Source organism: Phyllostomus discolor, chromosome 11 (genome assembly GCF_004126475.2).
Source record: "Phyllostomus discolor isolate MPI-MPIP mPhyDis1 chromosome 11, mPhyDis1.pri.v3, whole genome shotgun sequence".
Classification (NCBI taxonomy): domain Eukaryota; kingdom Metazoa; phylum Chordata; class Mammalia; order Chiroptera; family Phyllostomidae; genus Phyllostomus; species Phyllostomus discolor.
The window spans coordinates 83,329,020-83,355,869 of NC_040913.2; the positions used below are offsets into that span (position 1 = coordinate 83,329,020).

General features: G+C 38.0%; 1 protein-coding gene across 32 annotated transcripts in view; it reads left to right on the forward strand.

Annotated features, from left to right (window-relative positions):
- Positions 1-26,850, forward strand: part of PCM1 (pericentriolar material 1) — an 84,875-nt gene that overhangs the window by 33,959 nt on the left and 24,066 nt on the right. For 14 of the 32 annotated variants that reach the window (XM_036011717.1, XM_036011693.1, XM_036011694.1 and 11 more), the window contains 14 exons: positions 2,087-2,241; positions 2,386-2,515; positions 3,515-3,655; positions 4,371-4,561; positions 6,229-6,429; positions 7,915-8,134; positions 8,238-8,383; positions 8,855-9,045; positions 10,396-10,567; positions 14,954-15,309; positions 20,252-20,416; positions 22,562-22,618; positions 25,159-25,331; positions 25,676-25,807. In XM_036011717.1, coding sequence (XP_035867610.1) covers positions 2,087-2,241; positions 2,386-2,515; positions 3,515-3,655; positions 4,371-4,561; positions 6,229-6,429; positions 7,915-8,134; positions 8,238-8,383; positions 8,855-9,045; positions 10,396-10,567; positions 14,954-15,309; positions 20,252-20,416; positions 22,562-22,618; positions 25,159-25,331; positions 25,676-25,807 — 2,430 coding nt within the window. The remainder of the gene's footprint in view (positions 1-2,086; positions 2,242-2,385; positions 2,516-3,514; positions 3,656-4,370; positions 4,562-6,228; positions 6,430-7,914; positions 8,135-8,237; positions 8,384-8,854; positions 9,046-10,395; positions 10,568-14,953; positions 15,310-20,251; positions 20,417-22,561; positions 22,619-25,158; positions 25,332-25,675; positions 25,808-26,850) is intronic. The other 18 variants (XM_036011724.1, XM_036011702.1, XM_036011703.1 and 15 more) reach the window with 4 other exon arrangements.

Sequence of the window (26,850 nt, forward strand, 5' to 3'; positions counted from 1 at the left end):
GCAGTGATGTATGAGTCCATTGTCCCATATCCTTGATGACGTTAGAGCTTGTTTAACCACTGCTAGAATTGGTTTTTGGCTTTTTCCAAGTTTTCCCATATATATATATGTATTTTGTATAAACACATGTTTACACAAACACATATAGGTATGTGTATACACATGTAAATATTTTTGCTTATATATTCAAAGTATATCTGTAGGATATATAAATTGATAACATTGGTTACCTATGGTGAATGGATTCAGTTGGGGGAAGGGGATGGAAAGGAGGCTTTCTAAATGTCTTTGTTACTTTCTGAACTTTGATTATATGATGGTATTATCATTTGAAAAAAACAGCTGCTAAAGTAAATATAATAATAGTTTTTGCTATCTTGAATATTGTACTGGTTAATTACTTTCTGTTTGTTTTTTAAGGTTCTTTCAGATGTACAACCCAAAGTGGGAATAGTAGATTAGAAACGATAAATAACTGGGTGGCTTATAGATGAATTAGCATAAATTCAGGACTACATTGAATGGAGACCTTTTGCTTTAGGGAGTTTCTAAGACCTAAAATATGTGTATGAGAAATGAGGAAAACGCAGCCCAGAGGGATTGAGGAGTCTCCTTCTGAAAGAGAGTTACTGAGCACTGCCTGGGGAGCTCAGTTGGTTGGAGTATTGTCCTGACATGCTAAGGCTGCAGGTTCAATCTCCAGTCAGGGCACGTACAAGAATCAGCCAGTGACAGCATCAATAAGTGGAACAGCAACTCAATGTCTGTCTGTCTGTCTGTCTGTCTCTCTCTTTCTCCTTCCTCTCCCTAAAATCAGTCAATAAAAAATTTTAAAAGCCTTTGAAAGAGAGCTATTGAAAAAATGTTTGATGAGTTTTACTTATTTTACTAAGCGTAATTTTTGTGTTCTTACATTTTTTTAATAGTCTCTTTCCCAAGAGACTCAGGAGAAGGTCTAGAAGCAGTTATATAGTTATGATTATATGAAGCTTTTATTACTCTTATTGATTAGATTAGCTTGGACAACTTACATGACCCTTGTGAAACTTATGTGTCTTAGAATACAGTAATCTTTTGGTCAATTACTTTGTTTTCGTGTTAGAACTCTGTCATTTCAGTTGTTCAGACATCTTCATACTACCATCTGAAACATCGTGCAGGGTTTTGTATCTTTTGTCCTAGTTTAATTTTTCCACTTTTTATTGCATGAAAATGCCTCAAGATTTAACTTCTTTATTTTTCTGAGTCCCAGCCCAGTTACTCTCTAATCTTCCTCTCCATACTAGTAATGAATTAGGTCTTTAGAGTGTGAGGACCAGAAAAACACTCTCTGTAAACTTAAAATTAATCAGTTGGTTTTGTAACTGAATTATCATTAACTCTTCAAGGTTTTATTAGAATGGTTTCCAATGGTTAAAGTTTTAATTGAGGACTTCAGAGAAAGCATGAGTAAATACAAAATATATAGAGTTAAATCTGTTTAAGAAAACAAAGTAGTTCATCCTAAACCTCCTATTTTAATAAGTACGTTGATTTCAATAAAGGGTATGATTCTACTGTTAGGAAGGTAAGAACTTGAGTTGTATTTCCAGTAATTATTGCAGATTTGAATGGTATAATATTATTAGTTTTCATATTGTGAGCCATTGGCATTTGGTAAACTAAATACAGTGAGGAAATGGAAAATTTTAAGTAAGTAAGTGACAGTAGACATTGATTATTTGAAATTGTTCATGTAACAGTTAAATCTTAAGAACTATCTAATAGTAAGAGCTCCCAGCTCCAGTAGTTTATTTTTTATCTGCATGTTTTTTTCTTTGATAGCTCAGTACCTGGTCAAGATAAGAAAAAGCAGCTTAATATTTGTCATTACTGGATAGTAGGCAGCTTAAATTTTAAATGTACTATTTCTACTTTCAATACTTCATTTATTGCCGTTGGTAGAGGATAAACTTCAGTGTTCTCTAAAAATTTCTACTTTCTCTACTTTTCTAATTTTTCTTATGTAACTCTGACAGACTAGTATTATTTACTAAAGTATGAGTTGGATATGTAAAGATTATTTTAATATAATATGTGATTTTAGGATGATGACGCAGTAGAACAAGGAGCTGTTTCTGCCAGCACTTCAAATTTGGATGATTTCTACCCCGCAGAAGAGGACACCAAACAGAATGCGAATAACACCAGAGGAAATGCCAATAAAACACAGAAAGACACTGGCGTAAATGAAAAGGCGAGGTATGTTACGTTCATAGACTTCGTTTCATAAAAGTTTAGTCCCTCTGTAGAGAAAGTACTTGGCTAGGTGTACTGGATTACATCGTGCTTAATGCTTTCATCACATGTACGGAGTCCACAACTTTCATGTCAATTTAATTACAGAGAGAAATTTTATGAGGCTAAACTACAGCAGCAACAGAGAGAACTCAAACAATTGCAGGAGGAAAGAAAGAAACTGATTAAGATTCAAGAGAAAATTCAAGCATTGCAAAAGGCATGTCCTGACCTACAGGTAAGTAGGAAATTTCTCTTACCACTTCTCTGAAAAAAGATGTCTGAAACTCTATGTTGATTAAAAGTACCCTTCCTAGTACTGATATGACAGATTTGTATCTGTTAATTTTATGATCAATGAAATGGATGAACTATTGAAATGGGCAAGGGATATACATTTACACAGAAAGATACCACATAGTAATTGACTGATTCTTTCCATTCTTTCACTTGATGGGTTAGCTAGCTGTAGATGCAGAACATGAGTATAACTGTTAAAATATTCTGGTTTCAGCTTTGTAATTCAGGGACTAGTATTTCCATCTCTTACTGGCCTAAAATTATATTAGAAAACTCTTAAGCCATCATGAATTTATCCAAGGAAATTAATTAAAATATTTTATTTGTAGTTCAGATGCTAACTTGACAATACTTTTGTTTATTCGTAGCACCCTATGCGTCGGCCTTTGAGACTGCTAGAGAATGAGTGATCTTTGACCATGTCAGATAAGCAGGGGCAGGGTTAATATGGGAAGGGAATGCCAGTTCTTTTTGAGACCTGTTTTCCCTAAAATTGATTGGTTAGGTTTATTCTTCAGTCATTTTATTTTCAAAGAAAGGGAAACACATCAAATAATATTTCTAATATAGATGTTTATTTTCTAGACTCCTAACCTTTTCTACTTTGTCTAATCCTTTTTCCCTTGTCCCCAATCTAAACAATGTCCAGAGGAATAAATGCCCGAGTCGGGTTGAGTATATGAAATTTCACACAGTAACATTTTACTTTTCTTGTCTCTCTTGTTCCTGAAGGTTGGTTACTATTCATCAGCTTCAGCTTGGGTTTTCATCTTTGTTTTGTTATGTCTGATTTTCTTTGAATCATGATAGAAGTTGAGGTTTGGTAATAAATAAAACACATTACTAGAACCCTAGAAGAGTACTAAAATAACTGCTTTTATGAAATTAACACAAGTGCTTTAATTCCTCATAATTTTTACTAATCCTTTTTTTTAAGCTGTCAGCTACTAGTGCGGGTAATTGTCCCACAAAAAAATATATGCCAGCTGTCACTTCAACCCCAACTGTTAATGAAAATGAAACCAATACAAGCAAATCTGTTTTTGAGCCTGAAGTTTCTTCAGTAGTAGATAATGAGGTATTGTATATTGCACCCTGTTGTTCTTGAGTCTTAAGCCACAGCTTGTTTTAAAATTTATTTTTCAATTACAGTTGACATACAATATTATATTAGTTTCAAGTGTATAAGATATTTTATTAGACATTTATATACCTTATGAAGCGATCACCCTGATAAGTCTAGTACCATCAGACACACAGTTATGGCTTTTTTGACTATTCCCTGTGCTGTGTAAGTCGCATCTTAAGAAGGGAAACTGAGTATCGGTAAAACATGTTCTTAAATGTAGCCTGTTTCGTGTCTTTCAGTTGGGGAAAGAAATACTTTTGTCAAAATGTAATTAATTTGGGATCTCTTCAGAATAGTCTTGATCTTTATTAGCAAATATTTGGCAGAATTATATGTAAAGGATAGGTGCAGCAGGTAGTAATCATTTCAGTTAAAGAGACCTGTCCTTAGGTATTTTATTTTATATGTGATTTGTAGGAAACATCATAATTTTCTCTAAATAGTTGGTGTGTGGGGTGCTGCTTGTTTTCATTAAGAATTAATAATTCCCTTATATTTTCTTATTAAAATATTATTTTAACCTTAGTGGATATTTCAGTATAAAAAGGATAGAATGAGATCAGAAATATTTGTTGGTACTGACAAATAGTATTAGCTGGCTGTTCTTTAAGTGGAAAACAAATCCAAATATTGACACTAACTTGACTCATTTTTTAATTAATAGCTTTGGTCAGAAATGCGCAGACATGAAATTTTAAGGGAAGAGCTGCGACAGAGGAGAAAGCAGCTTGAAGCCCTGATGGCTGAGCACCAGCGGAGGCAGGGTCTGGCTGAAACCGCATCCCCAGTGGCCGCTTCCTTGAGAAGTGATGGGTCTGAGAATCTGTGTACTCCTCAGCAAAGCAGAACCGAAAAGTGAGTGAGTCGTGTAGACCATGCTTTTAACCTCGCCCGCCTGGGGCCCGCAGGGTGGGCAGGCCTGTTTCCCCTCTCCTTCCCAGCACAGAGCCGCGCCAGTGCGGGCCGTATTGAAGCGTCACCTTTGTGACTCAGTGTCACTAAATTGAGCTACTTCCTGTTCAGACTTCTCATAGCATCATCTTTCTGTCTTTTTTTTTTTTTAATTACTAAGATACTTGGTCAAATGGTGATACAGATTTTTGATTGTATGACCCTTGTTTTCTTAGTTAAGTTTTAAGCTATGAAAAGGAAATTTTTGATACTTTCTAGTGCTATTCTATCAGGCCAGAAATAAGCACTTTTTTACTTAAATTGAGCATCTGCTGTTTGTAAGTTTCTAGTGTCGAGCATTGAAGTTTGACGTTTTCACATCTAGAATATTTCTAAAAGACTTGTGTATCTGTGATCAGTTCATTGCATATCTATATAGTAGTGTTCATATCTAAAATTTTGAAATCCAAGTTTGTCATGGCTTTACATTTTGATATTTTTAGATGGCATTTCTGGTGCATTGCACCAAGCCTCACTCTTCTTAGAAAAACCTGTCCTGTTCTTGGAGTCCCCATATATATTTAGTGATCAGACTGTATCTACAGTATTTTATTCTGTTCAGACTACTACACATTTATACTTTGAGTTCTTTAGTTTTGATAAACATCTAGTTATCACAGGACAAGTAACTAAGTTAAAATTAAGTAAAATTAGAATTCATTTTCTGAGTGACACCAGTCATATTTTAAGTATTCTTTGGTCATATTTACCTAGTGACTGCTATGTTGGATAGCACAGAAATCGATTGCTATGGCAGAAAGTGCTGTTGGCCAGTTCTGATCTGGAAAATTGTTATTCAAAGAAAGGAAAGTTGAGGGGGGTTTAGTTTAGGAAAAAAATTCCAGGGGCGCGTGTAATTATTGTTTTAGTTTATTTGAAGAATTGTTTTGTGGAAGGCAGAGTAAATATATATATAAATTCTAATATAAATAATTAAATATATATATATATATATATATATATATATTTAAACGATTTTATTTATTTAGAGAGGGAAGGGAGGAAGAAAGAGAGAGAGAGAGAAACATCAATGTGCGGTTGCTGGGGGCTGTGGCCTGCGACCCAGGCATGTGCCCTGACTGGTAATCAAACCTGAGATACTTTGGTTCGCAGCCTGCACTCAATCCACTGAGCTACACCAGCCAGGGCAGAGTAAATATATTTTATAAAGCAACAGTGGGGAGAGTACCACCCATCTTGTAGTTACTAAGATTAAGTGAGATTTTGCCCCATCCGGTAGCTCGGTTGGTTATAGTGTCGTCTGGATACACCAAGGTTGCAGATCGATCCCTGGTCAGGGCAGCATAGACGAATCAGCCAATGAGTGCATAGAAAAGTAGGACAACAAATTGATGTCTGTCTGTCTCTCTCTCAATAAATTAAATGAATGAATGAATGAATGAACGAATAAATTAAATAAATTAGAATTTTCTTAGGATTAGATGGATTGTATGTACACATATACCCATATATGTACACACATAAATGTAGTACACATCTGGCACATAGTAGGTGGTAAAGTGTTTAGTTCATCTCCAGAATGATCTCTTGGTTTTTGACTCAATCTCTAGAACGATGGCAACGTGGGGCGGTTCTACCCAGTGTGCACTGGATGAAGAAGGAGATGAAGATGGTTACCTTTCCGAAGGAGTTGTTCGGACAGATGAAGAGGAAGAGGAAGAACAGGATTCCAGTTCCAATGATAACTTTTCAGTATATCCTCCTAACAGCACGAATCATAACTCTTACAATGCAAAGGAAACTAAAAATAGGTTAGTTTCACTGTTTTAATATTTTGCTTGATTTGAAGAGTTTCAAGTTTTTCTCAGAAACAATGGGGTGTCTTACAATATAGTTAAGGGGCTCAGACCCACAAGACTTCCATCACTTTGGATGCCAGTCGTAAGCCTCAAGTCTCCAGGGAACCCACACTTCTGTCTGACATGGCTAGTAATCTGGGGGTTCCCATAAGCCTTCTTCAGCTTTCATAATTTGCTAAAACAACTCATGGGGCTCAGGAAAACGCTTATATTTACTGGTTTATTATAAAAGATACAACTCAAGAATAGCCAAATAGAAGAGACACATAGGGCAAGGTTTGGTGCTGTGGATCTTCCATGCCCTGTCTGGGAGCACCATGCCCTGCGCTCCATCCCGGAAGCTTCCTAACCACTGCCTTGTGCAGCGGTTTTGCGGAGGTTTCATTGCATGGGCACGGCTGATCAAATCATTGGCCATAGGCAGTTCAGTTTAATCTCCGGCCCCTTCTGTACCATCCTTGGAGTTTAGGGAATGGGGCTGAACGTTCCAATTCCTCTCATCACCAGGCTGGGTTTTCTGGTGAAAAAGACCAGCTCCCACCATACACCTGTCGGTAGCCTGTGTAGTCATTAGCATAAACTCAGATTTCGTGAATAACAACAGATACCCTGGAGAAACCAAGCGTTGTAGGAGCTCTGTTGGAAGCCTGGAATAAAGACCAAATACACACACATGTATTTTTTAAATGTATTGGGGTGACATTGAAAATAAAGTTATGTAGGTTTCAGTTGTAGGGCTCAGTAAATACATCATATATTGTATTGTCTGTTCACCACCCCAAGTCAAGTCTTCTTCCATCACCATTCATCCCCCTTTTATCCTCCTGTACCTCACCCAGCCCTCTTTTCCTCCGGTAATCATGCTGTCGTCTGTGTCTGTGAGGTTTGTCTTTGCTTAATCCCTTTATTTTTCCCTGTAATAATTTTTTATTATACCACAAGAATGTTGCCAAGATAAATCTCAGCTAAACTGGATCAAGATTCATAAGCTTTGATCTTTGCTCTTGTTTTGAAGAATTTAGCAAAAATTTTTAAATTGTAGATAGTAAAAAAGGTCTGTCAACAAAGGTACTTACTACATTATTATAAGTGAAAAATGTTTCATGAATAAAAGATAGCAAAGTAGTTCTACTCCATGGTGTCATGTGGGTTAGCTTAAAGCATGGAGAATGAAAAACTGCTCGTGATAATACTTTCATGTTGCAGTATACAGAATTATATGGATCTTTTTGTGTAAAACATAAATGAAAAAAACTGGAGAAGAATAAGAGATTATAATTGTATAAGGCTAAAAACCTAGAATCTTTACCCCCTTTATTTTCCCTGCTGTTTGAGTCCTTTGAACTTAAAAAGAGAATACTGACCTATGGTTTCTTGCTAGATTTTAAAAACCAAATAATTATGTATGATGACTTAATATTCTAAATTTCTTGTTAGGTGGAAGAACAATCGCCCCTTTTCAGCAGATGGAAATTACCGTCCACTAGCCAAGACCAGACAACAGAACATCAGCATGCAGCGCCAGGAGAACCTCCGCTGGGTGTCGGAACTCTCGTATGTGGAGGAGAAAGAACAGTGGCAAGAACAGATTAACCAGCTGAAGAAACAGCTTGATTTCAGTGTCAGTATTTGCCAGACTTTGATGCAGGACCAGCAGGTAAAATGTACTAGGAAAGAAATGGTTTTTTATCCTGTTTTAAAAGCAGTGCGAATTTTTCTCAAGTCCTCAGTAAATAGTGCAGAACGTTTTCTTTCCGTAGGCTCTGTCTTGTCTGCTGCAAACGCTTCTCACGGGCCCCTACAGTGTCATGCCCAGCAACGTCGCATCGCCTCAGGTGCACCTCATCATGCACCAGCTGAACCAGTGCTACACGCAGCTGACGTGGCAGCAGAACAACGTGCAGAGGTACTCCGTCTCTCCGGGCGGTGCGGCTCTGCAGCGAGTTGCCTTCTGGGGCAGAGGGCCATGAGCCGGCTTATACATTCGGATGCTCTCTGTCACCTGCGAATTTTGTCAGCAGTGATTGTCCAGTGTTCCCCTTTAACACTGTGGACTTTTGTTTAAAAATGTATGCTCTTCAACTTTACACTTAGTAGGTGAATGGTGTGTAACTATACCTCAGTAGAACTGTAAACAAGAAAAAAAAATACGTTTCTTACAGTTGGTTGTACCTACCGTCTGATAGAAGTGCCAGGTGCAGTTCTCGTTCCAAAGGCTGAGTTGCTGAAGTAAGCCTTCGGGACAAGCAAATATTTGTTGTAGCAACTAGTTGAGCAGTTTGTCTCTTCTGCATGCTGTTTAATCACTTACTAGATATATTTTTTCTGAATGTAATGTAACTGATTTTTAAAACACCGACTTCTTAAATTTTTACAGGTTGAAACAAATGCTAAATGAACTTATGCGCCAACAAAATCAGCATCCAGAAAAATCTGGAAGCAAGGAAAGAGGCAATAGTGCATCACACCCTCCTTCACCCAGTTTGTTTTGTCCGTTCAGCTTTCCAACACAGCCTGTAAATCTGTTTAACCTGCCTGGGTTTACTAATTTTTCATCATTTGCACCAGGTAAGTGACTGGAAACTTAAAGGGAAAATAAGTAAGTACAATGTATCTGAGAATATCTTTTGCCTATTCCATGAATATTTATCATTCTCTTTTAGAGTGGTAGGAAATGTTGTGAAGAAAGTTACAAACCCCTTTCTACTTTATAGTAAAAACTTAAGCTTGATACGGTTGCTAAGGAATTAAATACACAATCATGAGTGATTACTGAGTCTTATATGTGCGAATTATTTAACAACTATTTATTAAGGAGAAAGGGAATTAATGTATCTAATGGCTGCTGTACACCAGGCACTAGGTAGCGCGTTGAGAGAGTAAAGCTGAATAACATAGTGTTCTTCTAGCGGAGCTTCATGTCTCCGCAGGGAGATACACCACTGAACCAAAGGTGAGTACTTAGTATAGGGTTACATTTAATCTTATTCAGCTTAGGCTTTTACTCAGACTTTCCTGCGTGCATTGTGAGTCAGACACTGTGTAAATGACTGGGATTCAAAGGGGACTGAGACTAACTCTTCCAGGAACTTAGAGTCTAGTTCCTGGAGATGCTAAGAATGTTAATCAGTGCCTAGTGCGGTGCTGTGGGTGCAAGTGAGGTGAGTGGGCTGTTCTACCTTGGGGCAAGACGTCATCAAATGTATTTTCCCAGCAAGAACGTGTTATTTAAGCTAAAAAATGAACAGAATTTATTTCCAGAAAATAAGGGAAAGGACTTTTAAATCAATGGAACCACTTGGAGTTACAAAGCAGTGAAACAGTTTATCACTTAGGGAATTTAGAGGTCATTTAAGTATGGCTAGTGTTTACGCCTGTGGCCAGGTAGGTAGCACAGGTGTTTTGTGCCATGCGAAGCAGCTTAGACTTTCTGTTATAGACGAGAGGGGCCATTGAAGAGTTTGAGCAGGGAGATAGCATGAAATACATACTTGAGAAAGATTACACTGGTAATGGTGTTGAGGGGAGGAGGAGAGAAGGAACTCAGAGCATAGGTAGTGACTAGGAAATAGAAGGCTGTTTGCAGGAGTACCAGGGAAAGACATTCTGGGGGTAGGACAAGTTACGTAGTTGCGTGACCATATGGATGAGGTGAGTCATGAAGAAAAAGGAATTGAAGATGTTTGCCAGAGTAGATACAGGAGGAGAGAAGGTTTGGTGGAAGGGCTTTGTGAATATAAATATAAATAAAAATACTACAGTGTGTTTTCTTAACAGGATTATAAAAACAATTCTTAATTTTGACTAACAACTTTTTGTTTTGATGGATATGAATGGCACATTAATTACAGATGTCTTTTGATTTCACGATAAGGCTGAAGATGCTTTGTTGTCTTACCCATTGCTTTTACTTACTAGGTGTGAATTTCAGCCCTTTATTTCCTTCTAATTTTGGAGATTTTTCTCAGAATATTTCTACATCCACTGAACAGCAGCAACCATTAGCCCAGAATTCTTCTGGGAAAACAGAATATATGGCTTTTCCAAAACCTTTTGAAAGTAGTTCTTCTATTGGAGCAGAGAAGCAAAGGTAACTCAGTTGCTAACACAATTCATTATGCGCTTAATAGTTCACATTAATCTCTTGTTATATAATTTAATTTTGTTTATGTACATTTAATTATATATTGTGAAAACACAGTTAGGGTATTTGTGATTGTTTGGCTTGACATCTCACCTGATGTCTCTCAGGCACGCACCTGCTGCTAACCCCGGCACAAGAGCAGCGCAGCATTTTGATCAGTGTCCTGTGAGAGTCACTGTGAAAGGGTAAGACCCGGCCCCTACAGCGTCTTTAAGTTCCCGGTGCAGGACCGACAGCTGACTGCTAGGGGACCGTTGTTGTCAAGTGACGGTGCCCTGACCCGATTCGGAGCCCCCGACCGGGATGTGCTCCTGAGGCCCGTCCCCAGGCCACGTGGGGGACTGCTGGACTAGAAAAGCAGCTTTAGCCAAGGAAGCTGTGGTGGTATATGGTATCAGTCATATAATTTCTTTATCTCTGTTTCTCAACATCTATTATCTTTTAATATGATAATCTGACCAAATACAATTTTGACTCAGTGTCAAACACGAGTTGTGTTGGGTCAGGTTGATCATTCTGTAAGCACATTTATAGCTAGATAAACAACACCAATAGCCCATAAAATGATTCTGATAGCCAACTGGTGAAAATACAGACTTTTCATTGTTAACTTCAGAAAAAACTTATTACTATTTCTTCATTTTTAAATCATTTTTCTTTTCAGTTACTGTCAACATACATTATTGTATTAGTTTCAGGTGTACTCCCCAGTGATTAGACGTTACGTAACTTACTAAGGGATCATCCCGGTAAATCTTGCACTCATTTGGCACCATGCACAGTTACTAGAATATTACTGACTATATTCCCTGTGCTGTACTTTATATCCCCACTGACTATTTCGTAACGATCAATTTGTGTTTACTTTCTTCGCCCTTTTCACCCATTCCCTTAATGGTTCCATCTTGCAACCATTAAAATATTCTCTTACCTGAGTATTTCTGTTCTGTTTATTTTGTTTTTTAGATTCAGTTGTTGCCATTTTATTCAAATTTTTTATCTTTTCTTTCTTCTCCTTCTCAAAGAAGGCCCTTTAACATTTCATGTAACACTGGTTTGGTGGTGATAAATCCCTTTAGTGTTTTCTTGTCTAGGAAGCCTTTACTTATCCTTCGATTCTAAATAATAACTTTGCTGGGTAGAGCAACCTTGGCTGGTTGTGCTTGCTTTCATCATTTTGAATACATCTTGCTAATCCCGCTGGCCTGCAAAGTTTCTCTTGAGAAATCAGCTGACAGTCTTATGGGAGCTCCCTTGTAGGTAACTAACTGCTTTTCTCTTGCTGCTTTTAAAGAGTTTCTCTTTAACCTTTTGATTTTAATTATTATGTGTCTTACTGTGGGCCTCTTTGGATTCATCTTGTTTGGGACACTGTGCTTCCTGGACTTGTGTTCATTTGCTTCACCAAGTTAGGCAAATTTCTTGTCATGTTTTCAGATAGGTTTTCAATTCTTGCTCTCTCTCTCCTCTTTTTGGCACACCCATGATGCCAATATTGGTACCCTTAAAGTTGCCCCAGAGGCTGTTTACACTATCCTTTGTTTGTTCCGATTGGGTGCTTTTTGCTTCCTTATATTCCAAATTGCTGATTGGATTCTCAGCTTCATCTACTGTACTGTGGATTCCCCGTAAATTATTCTTCATTTCAGTTAGTGTATCCTTCATTTCTGACTGCTTATTTTTCATGATTTCTGTGTCTTTTTTTATGCTGTCGAAGTTCTCAGTTCATTGCGCATCTTTATAACACAGTGTTTTGAACTCTGCATCTAGCAGAGTATTCAGATGGAAACAGTCTTGCTTGTTTCCATTTTGTTTAGCTCTTTTCCTGGAGTTTTTATTGTGTTCATTCATTTAGGATGTGTTTGTCTCCTCGTTTTGGCAGCTTCCTTGTGTTTGTTTCTGTGTGTTAGGTAGAGCTGCTGCGTCTCCAGACTTGGTGAAGTGACGTAATGTAGTAGGTGTTCCATTACCCAGTGTCACAGCCTCCTGATCACCCAAGCTGGGCACTTGAGGGGTGCCCCCTGTGTGGGCTGAGTATGCCTTCGCATTGTAGTTGAGCCTTGACTGCTGTCGGCACCTCTGTGGGAGAGATGGACTCCCAGACCAGTCACTGCAAGGACTGGCTATGACCACCAACCCTGAACACCATGGAAGTTCATCTGTACCGGGGCCCACCCCACAGTGCAGGACTTACTTACTTCAGTGGGGCTCTGGTACTGCTGAGTCCACCCCTGGAATTGGGTGGTGATGCTTCGATGTGGTCTCAAGTTGTCCACTGGGTGCTTTGGTTCTGGGGCCTCCGGGGAGGTGCAGGCTGAGGTCACCTGCTGCCTGTGTTCTTCCCTAGGGCCACCTGACATGAGCTACAGAGCGGTCTGCAGAAGGCTGCTACTTGTGCTGGGCTCAGAGGTGCCTGGGGGAGGCCAAGCAGCACGCCAAGGCCTGCTGCCACTGGTGCCGGGCGGGGGGCCACGTAGCGAGAGGTACCGGGTGTGCTGAGGCCAGGTGCTGCTTGTTTGGGAGCCTTTAGGAAAGTCTAAAGCATGAGCCAAGATGGGCCATTTGTGCCAAAAACATCTTTTTTGAATGATGAAATACTAGAGGTCATTTGAGCCTAGTATCTGTTCTGAGAGAATGTCTCTATGATTTTGTCTTTCCCAGCCCTTGACAGACATATAAACCAGAGTATTCTTCCCTTTAGTTACGGAATTGAGCAGGTCTCGGCTCTTGAAGTAGCAGTGTGACACTGTTAAATCATGACTTCCTTGATTAATCAAAAACTCATAAATTCAACTTTATATTTGCTTCTAGGAGTCCTGTGACTGACCCCCCCCCCCCGACTTTGTTTTTCTTAGCTGTACTAACCATTTTTTCCTATTAGTAAATCTCCTGTTGCTTTATGAAAGTATTCTATTGTCAGAGGCTAACAGTATTTAGCGTACATTTGCCATTCAGAAATGAGGTTTGAGTGAATCTCCATCATAAGCAATAAACACTGTTTCAAAGCTTTAGTGAATAGCCTACCTACTGGAAGGACTCTACTTCGTTACTATCCGTATTTTATATATAATTGATGGTAAAAAAGGATGGCCATGGATATCTAACGTTGTTGTAGATGTTCGACCTACTTCAGATTGGACCTGATCTCCTCCCCAAAATCACAGCTAATACGGGTTCCCTGAATTGAATGGCTGGAGAAGATAAGCAGTGAGATGGAACATTGCAGTTCTGGGCCGGGGCCAGAAAACCCTTCCTGTGAAGGCTAGATGGTATACATTGCAGGCCATATAGTACTCTTCATGCCCATTTATCGCTGTCATTTTTACGCAAAAGCAGCCATAAACAATATGTGAAGAATGAGTGGCTGTGTTTCAGTAACACTTTATGGGCACTGAAGTTTGAATTTCATGTAGTTGTGTTGCAAACTTTTCTCCTTCGATTTTATTTTTTTCAACCATGCAAGAATATAAACATCATTTTAGCTCACAGGCCATACAAAAACAGGCAGCAGCCCCAACCTGGCCTGCAAACTGCAGGTTTGCTCACGTTAGTATTAAGTTCCATCAGTCAGTGTCTCCCAGATTACGTTCTTAGGTCTGGAACATTGTTGTCCATGTTGAGTTCTGTGATCAAAGGTTTGGGACATCTCATTCTGTTCCCGTCTAAGACTTTGTATCAAGTACATTGGCATACTAAAAGTTCTGAGGAGTCCTGTAGACTTACTTAACTTTGTTTTGACTGTATTTTGACTGTATTATTATTTAGATGACCAGGGAATGCTTGTTTAGATATTAAAGGATGCTGGTGTTGAGTGGATAAAACTTGAAACTGACAGCAGACCGATAGAACTAAACCACACTTCGAGTGTGGAGAAGGGAAGAACTGCTTGCGTGGCCCTCGTTTTCACCGAGTTCTGGTTCTAGTTGAGCTGCGTCAGATGACACACATGCGTGTATGTCTCAGACCCTCTGCTGTAGGTCCTTCTGGGTTGTTCCTCCACGTTTTTTGTTTCCTCCTTATGTACCATCTTTCCTTGATTTTTCTTTCCCAGTCTTTTGTGTTACGAATGCTAGATCTTTGGTTTGGGACTTTTGCCGGTGAAAATGGTTTAGTGATAAGGGTTGAATATTAAAAGTTTTAAGATAATTTAGAATACCAGCTTATTGAATATTTGCATATTTAATGCATATTTTTGTGAAAATATTTTATAGACTATTGATTTTATTTACTGAAATCTAGTAAACTATATTTTGAGTGCTATATTGGGAGTTTGCAGTAAACTTGGAAATCTATCATTGTAATCTCTAAAAAACTTATTTTCTTTGGTGTAAGGAATCAAAAGCAGCCCGAAGAGGAGGTGGAAAACAGTAGAACACCATGGTTATATGACCAAGAAGGTGAAGTAGAAAAACCATTCATCCAGACTGGATTTGCAGTGTCTGTAGAGAAAACTACGAATAGTAATCGCAAGAATCAGTTAGATACCAGCAGAAGACGCCAGTTTGACGAAGAGTCGTTAGAAAGCTTTAGCAGCATGCCTGATCCAGTGGATCCGACCACCGTATCGAAAACATTCAAGGCGAGAAAAGCCTCTGCACAGGCCAGCCTGGCATCTAAAGACAGAACCCCCAAGTCAAAGAGTAAGAAGAGGCATTCTGCTCAGCTGAAAAGCAGAATTAAAAGTGTTGGTAAGTATTTAAATCTGTTGAATGCTGATCAGTATAAATGTTGGCAACATTACTCTAGCATGTTGACATAATTTTATTTCAGTATGGTTAGATGGGTGGACACTTTCTAGAAGTATTTGAACAAAGTCATTTTTAATTAACTATAATTTTTTTTACAAAATTTATCGTACAGCTGTTAATGTTATATATATTTAAAACATTGCACTTTGTGCTTCTAAAAGCCTCTCATATTTCTTATATAAATGGTTACTGTGAACTCAGATCTTTTTCCAAATCTTGTAGGTTACTTAAGAATTATTGAAGTCCTAGTTTTACTATTCTCTTTTACTATCACGTCTTGCTCTACATTCAACACTTTAGTTGTGACTTCTGGTTAGGTCCTTGATTGATTCATTTAAAGAAATGTGAGCTTCTAACTACATTGCAGTCTTTGACTGTCATAGATGAAACAGCCTTGTTAAAAAGTTTACTGTTAGCTTTCCTGAACCTTAAGTATAACATTAACTCGTGTTTTGTCGTATCTTGTTTACCATTACGTATCATATCGGCTCTCTTTATAGTGTTAACTACATGCCACTAAAATTTTTTTTCTGTGACTTTAAAACTTTTTGCTATGGTTATTTTAAAGAATTTAATGAATGTTAACACTAGGTTAAAATCAATTTTACTAGCCAAAATCTGGAATATTAGTGAAATGATGCTGCTCCTTCAAGTTTACAAAGGATACTTTTCAGCTGTATCTTTGATTAGTTCTGGTTTCAAAGAGATAATATTTGGTGCTTAAGAACAAAGTGTTCCAGGCTTGTAAGAAGAAAAATTTTCAAAATCACTGTACTTTGTTAATTCCCTCTCTTGGAAACTCACATGCATAGAGGTATAGTAAAGGTCCTGAAAAATGGCACAGTTATGTATTTTAACCTTAAGAAAGTCTTTGTATGTAAAGGTACATGTTATTGTTTGTGAAGTAAGATTTAACACATTACGTGATAATCATCTTAAACTGCAGCTCACATTCAGACTTGATGAGTTGAACGTGATTTCTTGCCTTGCTGGATGTTTCGGTTATCAAACCTATAATTTGGTTACCAGACCCATAATTTGGCTATAATCTACAAGGCCCATTTCCTCTTTTAATATTACTAGAGAGAGTAGGAGCATATACCGTACATTTTCCTCATTCTCTTCTTGGAGAATGGACTAGAACTGTTAATGTACTGACTTCTGGGTGTTGCCCGTTGCTGCGTCTTTTCATTTCTCCCCCCTCCCCGCTCTGTGACTCGCTAGTGGAGACTGAGATGAAATAGATGTTAAGCATAAGCATTAGGCACGGCAAGGCCTGACAGATGTGACCAGTAAAGAAACAGCCCTTTTTAGATTCAGAGAGTTTATTATTTACGTAGAGAAAGGAAGAGTAGCTAAAGGTGCCAGCTCCCTGTACCCCTTGTCCCACACACCACAAGGGCGACGCTGAAACCAGAGGGGCCAGATGACAAGCAGGAGGACATACATGAGTGGTGGACACCTGTTGCTGAGAAACCTCTGCTGTGCTGTAGCTAAAGCCACATTACAGAGGAGAGTTGTGCCTGTGGGGTGTGACAGAAAGGTCTCCTGTCGTCAGAACCAGGAGGAGATGAAAAGCTCTCATGACACCTTTCCGGAGGAACGGGCGAGGTGGGGGGAATTGCCACACGGCAGCTTCTCACAAGCCTCCCGTGTTCCCGGGTTCCACGTTCCAGGAGGACTGTCACGTGGCCCTCTGCGGAGACCGCTTCAGCTGCAGTTCACAGTGCTCGCCTGCGTGGCTCGTGTGGGCACGTGCAGGGCCCCCAGGGCACCAGGCTGGGCTGCTTCCTACATTGCTTCCTACGTGGAAGTCCTGTTTCCACTGGCCATGTCAGCCGCACACGCTGAGAAGAACAGAGTGGGTGCAAGGGAAGGAGTGATGCCATGGGACCAGGGACAGCACCCTTCCAGTAATGACCGCCATGTGCTGCTGCTGCTGCTGCTCTGGCGGGCTTACTAGCCTGTGCTGCTCTGGAGTGTGGTTAACGCTCTCTAGCTGCCCTGTTCTCCCTGGGGGGTTCCTGTCAGAGTGCCCCAGGCAGGGGTAATGCAACCGCACACCAGTGCCTTACCTTTGGAAGGCTGGCCCTTGATGTTTTCAGTTTGGGAATCAAAGAAAATCATTGTTATGTATGTATGTATGTATTTATTCCACATGCTGCCTTTCTCAGTTTCAGCTGTGGAGAGTAAGCTTGTCTTTGAACTGCCTACTTGGGCTCTCCAAAGAGAATTCTGCGTGTGCCACATCATAAATGATTTAATGTGGATTAGAATTCATTCGGCACTTTCCACGTTATTCAGTGACAGTAATCAGAAGCTTAATTTCATTTATGTAAATGTTCTTGTTAGAATAACATAGTTTACTTTCAGAGCTTTGTTGGCTATTAATTAAGCAAACAGTAGTACTACAAACTGTATTATTTTACATATTGCTTTTAGATTCAGACCCTTTATTGCTGGACCTGTTTTATGTGAAGGTCAAAGATAATGAAGAGAGCTCTTTTTCCTGTAAGATTTGAATAGAGTATGGCGAGACTTTAGTCTAAAAGACCAGTGAAGAAACCAGGAACTTAGGTTTGAAATGATGAAGCTCTAACTGGAAAAGTGGCCCTAGAAGCAGAAAGGGAAGATTGGCTCCAGGTAGGAGTCACAGAGAGGCGGTGGGCAGCATATGGGAGCCTGTTGTTAGCAGAGCAGCTGCTGTGAGCTGGAGGGTGTGAGCCGTTCTTTCAGAGGGTGTCTGGGGCAAAGCCCAGGGCCCTGTGATTCTCGGAGAAAAGTTGACTGAGGAAATCCATGCAACTCTTTTGGTCTTGGCACCTACCTCCCTGCCTTCCAAGAGTAGCAGCAGTCTTGCCTCTTCTGATTATTAATCGACAAGGGTGTCATTGAACACGTACTTGGCATCTTCCCTACCCCGAACCGCTGAGAGCATTTGTCTTTGCCACTGAGGAGACTGAAGAGTAGAGAGGCTTTCTCTTACTGTCTCATGGGAGACTGACAACTTCTTAGCCAGAACATTGCTTTTCCATGGAAGTGAGACCTCAAGGCACTGCCAGCTTGACGCCATTAAAGCTGCCCAGCCTTGGGTCCAGGCCTGACAGTACATAAGAGCGGTGACTAGCCTCGTGAATGCAACAGTGCACGTGAGAGGGAGGGAGCAGGCCACAGCAGGTCATCTAGTACAAGCAGAAGTGTTGAAATGGACACTTGAACAAAATAACAACTCTCGCGGAGGTTGAATTTAAAAATTCTTTAGAACTAGAAAAAAATGATTTTCACATACAGTGTTTAGATTATTTGAAAAAAAGGATAAATGTTATTAAGTCCCAAATTAGTGGCCCAGAAATTTGAGGGGAAGAATTTGGGACCGCAGATCAAAACAACAGCTCTTGTCCAGCCAGGAGCAAGTGGTGGGCGGGGTGTGCATGTGCGCACGCATACACACATGTTCTGATCGAATTGTAGAATTCTTAAGAACTTAGTGAAAATCTACTAAGCTTCCAAACTGAAAGAACAAGTTGCAAATGATGAAAAAGAACCTGACGATCAGATAATCATACAACAGAAGAAGTAGAAGAAAATGGAATAATATCCATCCATGGACAAAAAAGAGCTGCAACTTAAAAGTCCTGCACTCAGACAAGACACCCTTCGCCTGTCAAGATGAAAGGATACTGGTGCATTCTGTCTGAGGAAAGCTACAGAAGCTACACATGTGAATCAGAGCAGAGACCTGTATCTGGGGGCAGGGAAAAAGAAGGGGAAGCAGTTCAATAGTGTAACAGGAGATCAATTTCAGCTAATAATATAAATTCAAAAGTAAAAGTAAAATATTAGCAAACTTAATCTGCTGGTATGTCAAAAGAATATCAGACCATTGTCAATAGGGTTTATTAGAGAAATGGGATCATGATTCATTATCAGGGAACCTGTGAACATAATTTATTACATCAGCAAATTAAAGGATGTGGAAAACAATGTGGAGTTTCCTCAAATTAAAAATGGAACTGCCTTATGATCCAGGGGTGCCACTTTTAGAAATGTATCTAAAGAAACCCAGAACACTAATTTGAAAGAATGTGTGCTCCCCGATGTTCACCGCAGCATTATTTACAATAGCCAAGGTACGGAAGCAACCCCAGTGCCCATCAGCAGATGAGTGGCTAAAAAGTTGTACATTTACACAAGGAAATACCACTCGGCCATTAAAAAAAAACAGTGAAATCTTTTTTGCAACATCATGGATGGGTTAGAAGGTATTATCCTCAACAAAATAAGTCAGAGAAAGATAAATGCTGTATGATTCACTTATATGTGGAATCTGTAGAAAAAATAAAACAGAAATAGACACAATAGATAGAATGTAGAAGAAAAATTTAGTAGAATAATATGTATAGGCTGTGTGTGGGTAAGACTTTTTAAACTAAGTCATTTTACATAAAAGGTATAGTAAGAAGGCAGGCATACTTGACTACTTAATGCACATTACCCTTCTCTCTTTTAGGAACATTTTATATAGATTGAATGTGATTTTTTTCTTGTATTTCCTAATTCTGAAACATTGTTAACTTGGGATTCTAGTTAGAGAATCTGGGTCATATAAATCTACCATATAGTTTGAGTTGGGATATACTCGTTAAAATGGATATAAAGGACAATGAATGACAGAATTTATTACTGTTATCTCATGCTTCCAAAGATTGTTGCAAAGATATCTTCAAGACATACCATTTACTCTTTCATATTTTATTTATTTATACCAGGCCTTCACAGCATGCTAAATTGAGTTACCTGTGCTGTTTCACTGTGGAAATCAATGTCCCTTTCAGTTTGAGTTAGTTACAACTGATAATAGTTGTCACTTTTTTTACTCAAGGGTATGAAAGTGCCAGTATGTCTAGCACATGTGAACCTTGCAAAAATAGGAACAGACATTCAGCCCAGACTGAAGAGCCTGTTCAAGCAAAAGTATTCAGCAGACAGAATCATGAGCAGCTGGAAAAAATAATAAAATGTAGTAGGTCTACAGAAATATCTTCAGGTATGTTCCTTTTTGGTTTGCTTTAATTTAAGGATTTCTTCATCCTAGATTTGAAAAGCTATATTAAAACAAGCTTTAAAATTGGTCTGTCACACTTCTCTGTCATCTGCAAGGTTTTATGTAGATACTACAGTACACTGAAGCTGGAATTTTTTATTGTTGTGATGCTAGCTTTAGACACATTTTGATAAAATTCCAAACAAAAAAAAACTGTAGTTAACATTGATTTGGAACTCCTAATCTGAAAATCTGAAAACCTTATCTGAGTAAGAACTCAGGTGTACAGTCCTGTCATTTTCCTTCTTCAAGCCTTTGTCCTTCATCCTGCCTGCTGGCTCAGGTGCCCGTGCCTTCACGCCTGAACGTGAGGTTCCTGGCCAGCAGGCCTTCTGCCTGGAACTTCACCCTCTGAGTGGTCCTGAGGTGAAATTTTCCCGACAGCGATCACGCTCTTTGTTACCGCAGCAGTTGTCTTTTCTGCGAGTCCTTTTTGCTCTTTGTGAGTCCTTTTCTCAAATACTCTTAGTTCTGTAACTGAAATGCAAGCCGGGATGGGTTTCCCTTTTTTCTTTTTTTGTTATTGTTGTAGCCTATGTAAACCTTCTCTGTTGCTTGTTTCACATTGTCTAGTATTTACCTGTTTAAATGTCTGTATTGCCTTTTTAAGCCCCTTGGCAACAGATACTACTTTTCTTCCTTGCATGTGAAATGTTAGAACGTTACCTGGCGCATGGCGGTTACTCTGTAAGTGTGCACTGAACGAATGGAGCCATGTACTTGCCACTGTTCCAGTTTAAATAAGTGCTGGTACTTTCATAACTTGCAGTGACTAAGTTCACCTCAAAGAAAAACGGGGAGGGAGGTGGTAAATACAGACTCTATGCTTTCCGTTGTCAGTAAGGCCCTCGGGGGTGAGAGGGCAGCTCCCACTGTATTGTGCTTCACTGTCTATAAATTAAAACAGATTACTCGTTTCATTTGAGCTTCATAATCTTGTGAGCTGGTTCTGTTTCCATTTGTAGATGAGGATGAGGATGGGTGCACAGTCACATAGGGCACCTGCTTTTTCACAGCACTCATAAAGGGCCAGTAATATGAACTGGTACAGCTTTTCCTCAGAAAGTCAGGCCTTCATCCCAGTAATCCATACACATACTGTGCGAGTCCATACTCAGGAGACAAAAGTGAAAAAAATGGAGATTCAGTGTTTTTTTTTAACAGTATAGTTTCAACTATGTTTAAATAAAAACCTGAATGCAAAAAAGACGAAGAAATGCATCAAAATGTTAATACTGGTTTTATCATCTTTAAACTTCCGTATTTTCTAAAACTTACGTAGTGAATGTTTGTTACTTTTGTAACCCCTAAAGAAACATCATTTTTTTTTCTTATTTTAAAGGGACTTTTCAAGGTCGTATTGCTTGGAAATGGTAGACCTGAAGTTTCAATCCTAGTCTGTTAAGTCTAGGAGCCTTTTGGCAAAAATTCCAGTTCTGTTGTCCTGACCCCCAAATTGTATAATTTCCATCGCTCTTCACTAGATCTAGTAGTGATACCTTCACAGAGTAAACATTTGAGTGGCGGTCAGGAACAGGAGCTATTTGAAAAGCTGTCAGTTACATAAATAATTGATAGTTGGCCATAGCACTTCAGTCCTTATTATTGTCACTTAGAAAAATAAAACGATTGAATTTTGGTGGCTTAAAAAATGTTTGAATAGTGTAAATATACCTTTGTGTGTATTTATGTATTTTCTAAAAAGACTTATTTTTATTGTTAACCATCACCCTAAAATTCTTTATAGCGTAATAGTTTTTGATATGATTATTCAGTTGTAACGTGTGTGACTGCCAGTATTAAATTACTCAGCCCTCTTCTTCCTCCAGAGATGAGGAAGGCTCGCCTAGATAAGTTTGTTTCTGAGGGTGAAAGGTAGAGTTTTATTATGATCAGTCACATTAAAAGAAGTTTATAGCAAATCTTTTATTTTCATTGATGAGATTATTTTTAAATAGAGTATAACATTTCAGTTCAGGCAAACAGTTTTAAAGAAATTTGCTTAGTTTTTATTCACCTCTATTATAGACCCTATCGTTACTATTCATACGCATTTTCTGTTCATCCTTATGTCTGCCTTTCCCACAGCACATGCTAGGAGAATACTACAGCAGTCTAACAGAAATGCATGCAATGAAGCGCCAGGTAACAGTATGTTTAGTTTTGGTGTCCACTTTCTGTTCATTTTTTTCCATTGGTCCTAAAAATCCTTAGTTTTGTTGTTCTAATTTTTTTTAAGTTTTTTATTTTTTAGATTTAGCTAGTGCATATATGTTACTTGACTTGTAAAAGTCAAAGAAAATTCATATTCACAAAATTCCAGAGCTTTTCACTTACAGTTCTTTACTTGCTAAAATTGGCTTCTTTTTTTGTTTTCATTTTCTGTTTGTTTATGTGACATAACCAATACATTCTTATAGGTAACAGAAAACATTTTTATAATTTTGTGTTTTAGTAAACCATTTAGTATTTAGTATTTGTAAATGCTTGAGAGCATTAATAACTTTTAGAAACAAATACAGTTATTTTTAGTTCTACCTTGGATTTGCAGGTGTTACATGTTGTGTATGACTTCGTTGTAGTTGCTTATTTTTGATTGCCCATCAATATCTATAGAAAATAAACCAATAAACAAAACAACTATGACATGCATGCAAAGACCGTGATAAAAAAGGTTATGGAAAAATCACAGATTCCAAAATGTTAATTTTTGTCTTAAACTATATTTTCATTAAGCATAGTTCTGTGTGATTTAGAATTGTAAATATTCTTTAATTCCTCCTGTATTGCACATGAATGAAAATGAAAGCCTGTTATGAATCTTTAGGGAAATCTAAGCAACAAAAGCAAGGACCTGAGACAGACAAAGCTGAATGTGTAGTGGCTTCCTAAAGAAAAGAACTCTGAAAATTGAGAGGGTGAAAACAACATAGAATCATCCCTGACTGAGAGCAAGGGTTTTTTTAGCCTAAATTAATGCATTTTAGTCCAGGAGGAGAAAAAATGGCAAAAACTTTCCGCCTCTTTATTGCAGGCAGGAAGGATGAAACGTGTTTGACGTAAGTCAGTTATGGGAATAACTTTATCTTTAATGATATATAGTACAGTGGTAATTTTATCACATACAGAAGTATGAAAATACTAAATATGCTTATTCTTATATCTTTGAAATAATAAACATTTTCTAAGTTAAACAGCTATGCCAAACTCTAGTATCTAAATTGAAAGTTTGCATATTAAGTTATATCTTATCTGGATTTTTCCTGTAAGTAGAGATTTCCTACAGAGATAGTTTTGGTTCTTGCTTATAATATACATCATTTTTGTAGTACTGTATCACATTTGGACACTTTAAAATAGTAAGAGAACTTTATTATATTTCATTTTATATTCATGAGTGTCTGAGGCAAGGTGGGAAAGTTGCATTATATATCATTCTTACTATATTTTACTTCTGGGAATTGAGACCCAAAGATGTTAACTTAGGAAATTAGTGGAAAGTGTTTTTTTAAACCCCATTTGCTTTTCATTTTCTTATTCCTCTTTTGCAAAAAGTAAATTATCTTTGTAATCTTTGCAGATTTATTTGAAAACGTAACAGTTAACAATTCTAATTTTGTTAGAAATTACTGATTTTTTGGAATTTGAATATTTAACTGCTTTTTGTTCTACTGTTGTTCCAGAATGTTTACAGAATTTGTTAGCTAGAAGAGGCACTTGGAGATACTTTTTTTCACCGAGAAATCAAAATGGGAATAGTTCCTAATTTGTACTGGAGTATGATTCTGTCATCAATGAGGGTGATGATTCTGTGTTACCAACAAATGCATATGGCAGAATTGTTGATACATAACAGTGATACCTAGGTTCTGTGAAACGGAAGATTTCCATTGCCCATTTCAACGTATACTAAGTACCACTAGTAAATATGTCAGTATGTCATGCTGTAGAGAAATTGACCTATTATGTTTATGTTATAGTTACAACTTCACAACTTAGGGGGGTTTTTTTATTTTAATTTTTAAATCCTCACCCAAGTATATGTTTATTGGTTTGAGAAAGAGAGAAACATCCATCGGTTGCCTCTCGTATGTGCCCTGACCAGGAATTGAACCTGCAACATTTTGGTGTATGGATGATGCTTTAGCTGACTGAGGCACCTGGCCAGGGCACAAACTCAGTGTTTTATCCCTGCAGTATCATAGTTGAGATTTGAGGATTTGTACATAACTAGATAGAGCTTAAAATAGTAACTCTTGTTGGTAATATTTAGTTTATTTTCATTATTATACAAATTTCCTCCTTTGTAACAAGTTCATATTAGCTAAAAAAGAAAATTATTTATAGTTGGCTGGTTTCATCCAAGTGCTGAAAGATTTCCACTGATTATTCCTATGAAATGTACAACATTTTCCAGAATTTTTTTATTGAGAAACAGTTATGATCCAAGTAAAGGTAATGTTATTCATACATTTAAACATGTCTTTACAGCATATATAGGTATTTTTTATGATTAATTTTATCTTAGTAATTTTAAGATTTGTTTTTTAACTATAAAAGCCCTGAAATAGAATTATGTTCTGATTTTTAAGTAACTTCAAACTGAGAGTAATAATACAAGTTAATAGAAATTGTTGGGGATATATTTTATCAATATTAACTTTCTGATATTTTATATTTTCCAGAAACTGGGAGTGATTTTTCCATGTTCGAAGCTTTGCGGGATACTATTTATTCTGAAGTAGCTACATTAATTTCTCAAAATGAATCTCGTCCACATTTTCTTATTGAACTCTTCCATGAGCTTCAGCTACTTAACACAGACTACTTGAGACAGAGGGCCTTGTATGCATTGCAGGTATCTGGCAGCTAACATTCTTTTTTCTTCCCTGTCTGGTGGCGCTGTTCTTCGTGATTACAGGTGGTTGCTTTCTTAGACCAAAGTGTGTCCTTGTTCCTTAAGTCTTTTGATCTATTTTCTATATGCCTTTTTGCTTTTTATTTAAAACTTCTTGTATAATTTAAGTAGCTTTTACATAAAGTCTTTTTCTGGGCAATATTTCAGTATTTTATCTTCGATGTTATTTCTTCCTCACAACCTATGAGGTGAGGCGTATTGAGTTTTTTCTTTTATCTGGTTCTGCTTTTAAATTTTTGATTGAATGTTTATGTTTTACATAAATATCTTATTTCCTTATTTAGGACATAGTATCCACACATATTTCTGAGAACCACGAGAAAGAAGGGGAAAATGTAAAGTCAGCGAATTCTGGTACTTGGATAGCATCAAACTCAGAACTTACTCCCAGTGAAAGCCTTGCTACTACTGATGATGTAAGCTGATTGTGATTAATGAAATCGATACCTAATTTCAGTATGCACTAAACAAAAGTTAAATAGGTTGTTATAAACTGTGAGCATACCTAATGTATTTGGCTTTCCACTTTTTTAAAAAGCTGAATGTAATCATTTTATTTTGAGGTGAGGTCTGAAACTTAATCATAATGCATTGTGTATAAGTGATGGATTATAAGGTGTGAAATGGTTGTATTGATGGTTCCATTGCCTGTCGTAGGAGTCGACTCATCGTAATTTAGTAAAATTTGTTATGTTCTTTAAGACATTCAGTAAACCAGACAGCAATCAGATCACTGTCAGAACCCTTGAAACAGGTCTTTGGGCTGGGAGAGAAGCCTAGATAAAAGAAAGTCATCCGGGACAAAAATGTAATTTAATGTATTAGAATTGACAAAAAAAACTTTAAAGTAGAAAGGAAATGGAAAAGAGTGGTGAGGAGAAGGGTATGTTTTCAATAAGTAGATCCTCCAAGTAGCACCTGCGTGGCTTACAGGACCCGCGGTACCAGGCAGGTGCCATTCAATGCCGGAGCGGCGCAGTGCTGGGGCACTGAGTGAGGGGTGGCGTGCTCGGTATTTGGAAGCCGCCTGTTGGAAAGTTCAGACCCCGATTCTGTTGTTGAAAATTGTATGTGGTCTTAGGGTATCAAATTCATTCTTTTTTTTTTTTAATGCCATTTCTAGCACCTGGATACCCATAGATAAGAGTACTGTAATTGATTAGCAACTATCTGACAAAGGTAGAGAGTTGAAAGCATAGCACTGTGTTTCTGACCATTGTTGACGTGCTAACATTAGAACTTTCTCTTGTACAGGTAGTGTTTTCTCCAAAGATTATCTTGTCTCTTCTTCACACATAGTAATTTATTTATGGCTGTTGAGGACTTTTTTCTGGATTTTTGCTCTTTCGTTTATATTCATGTTTAAAACAATACTTTCCCACGTCATTTTTTTTTTCTGCTTAAAACCTGTCTCCACCGGGCTCCAACTCCTATACCAACATGCATGTAAACTGTGACT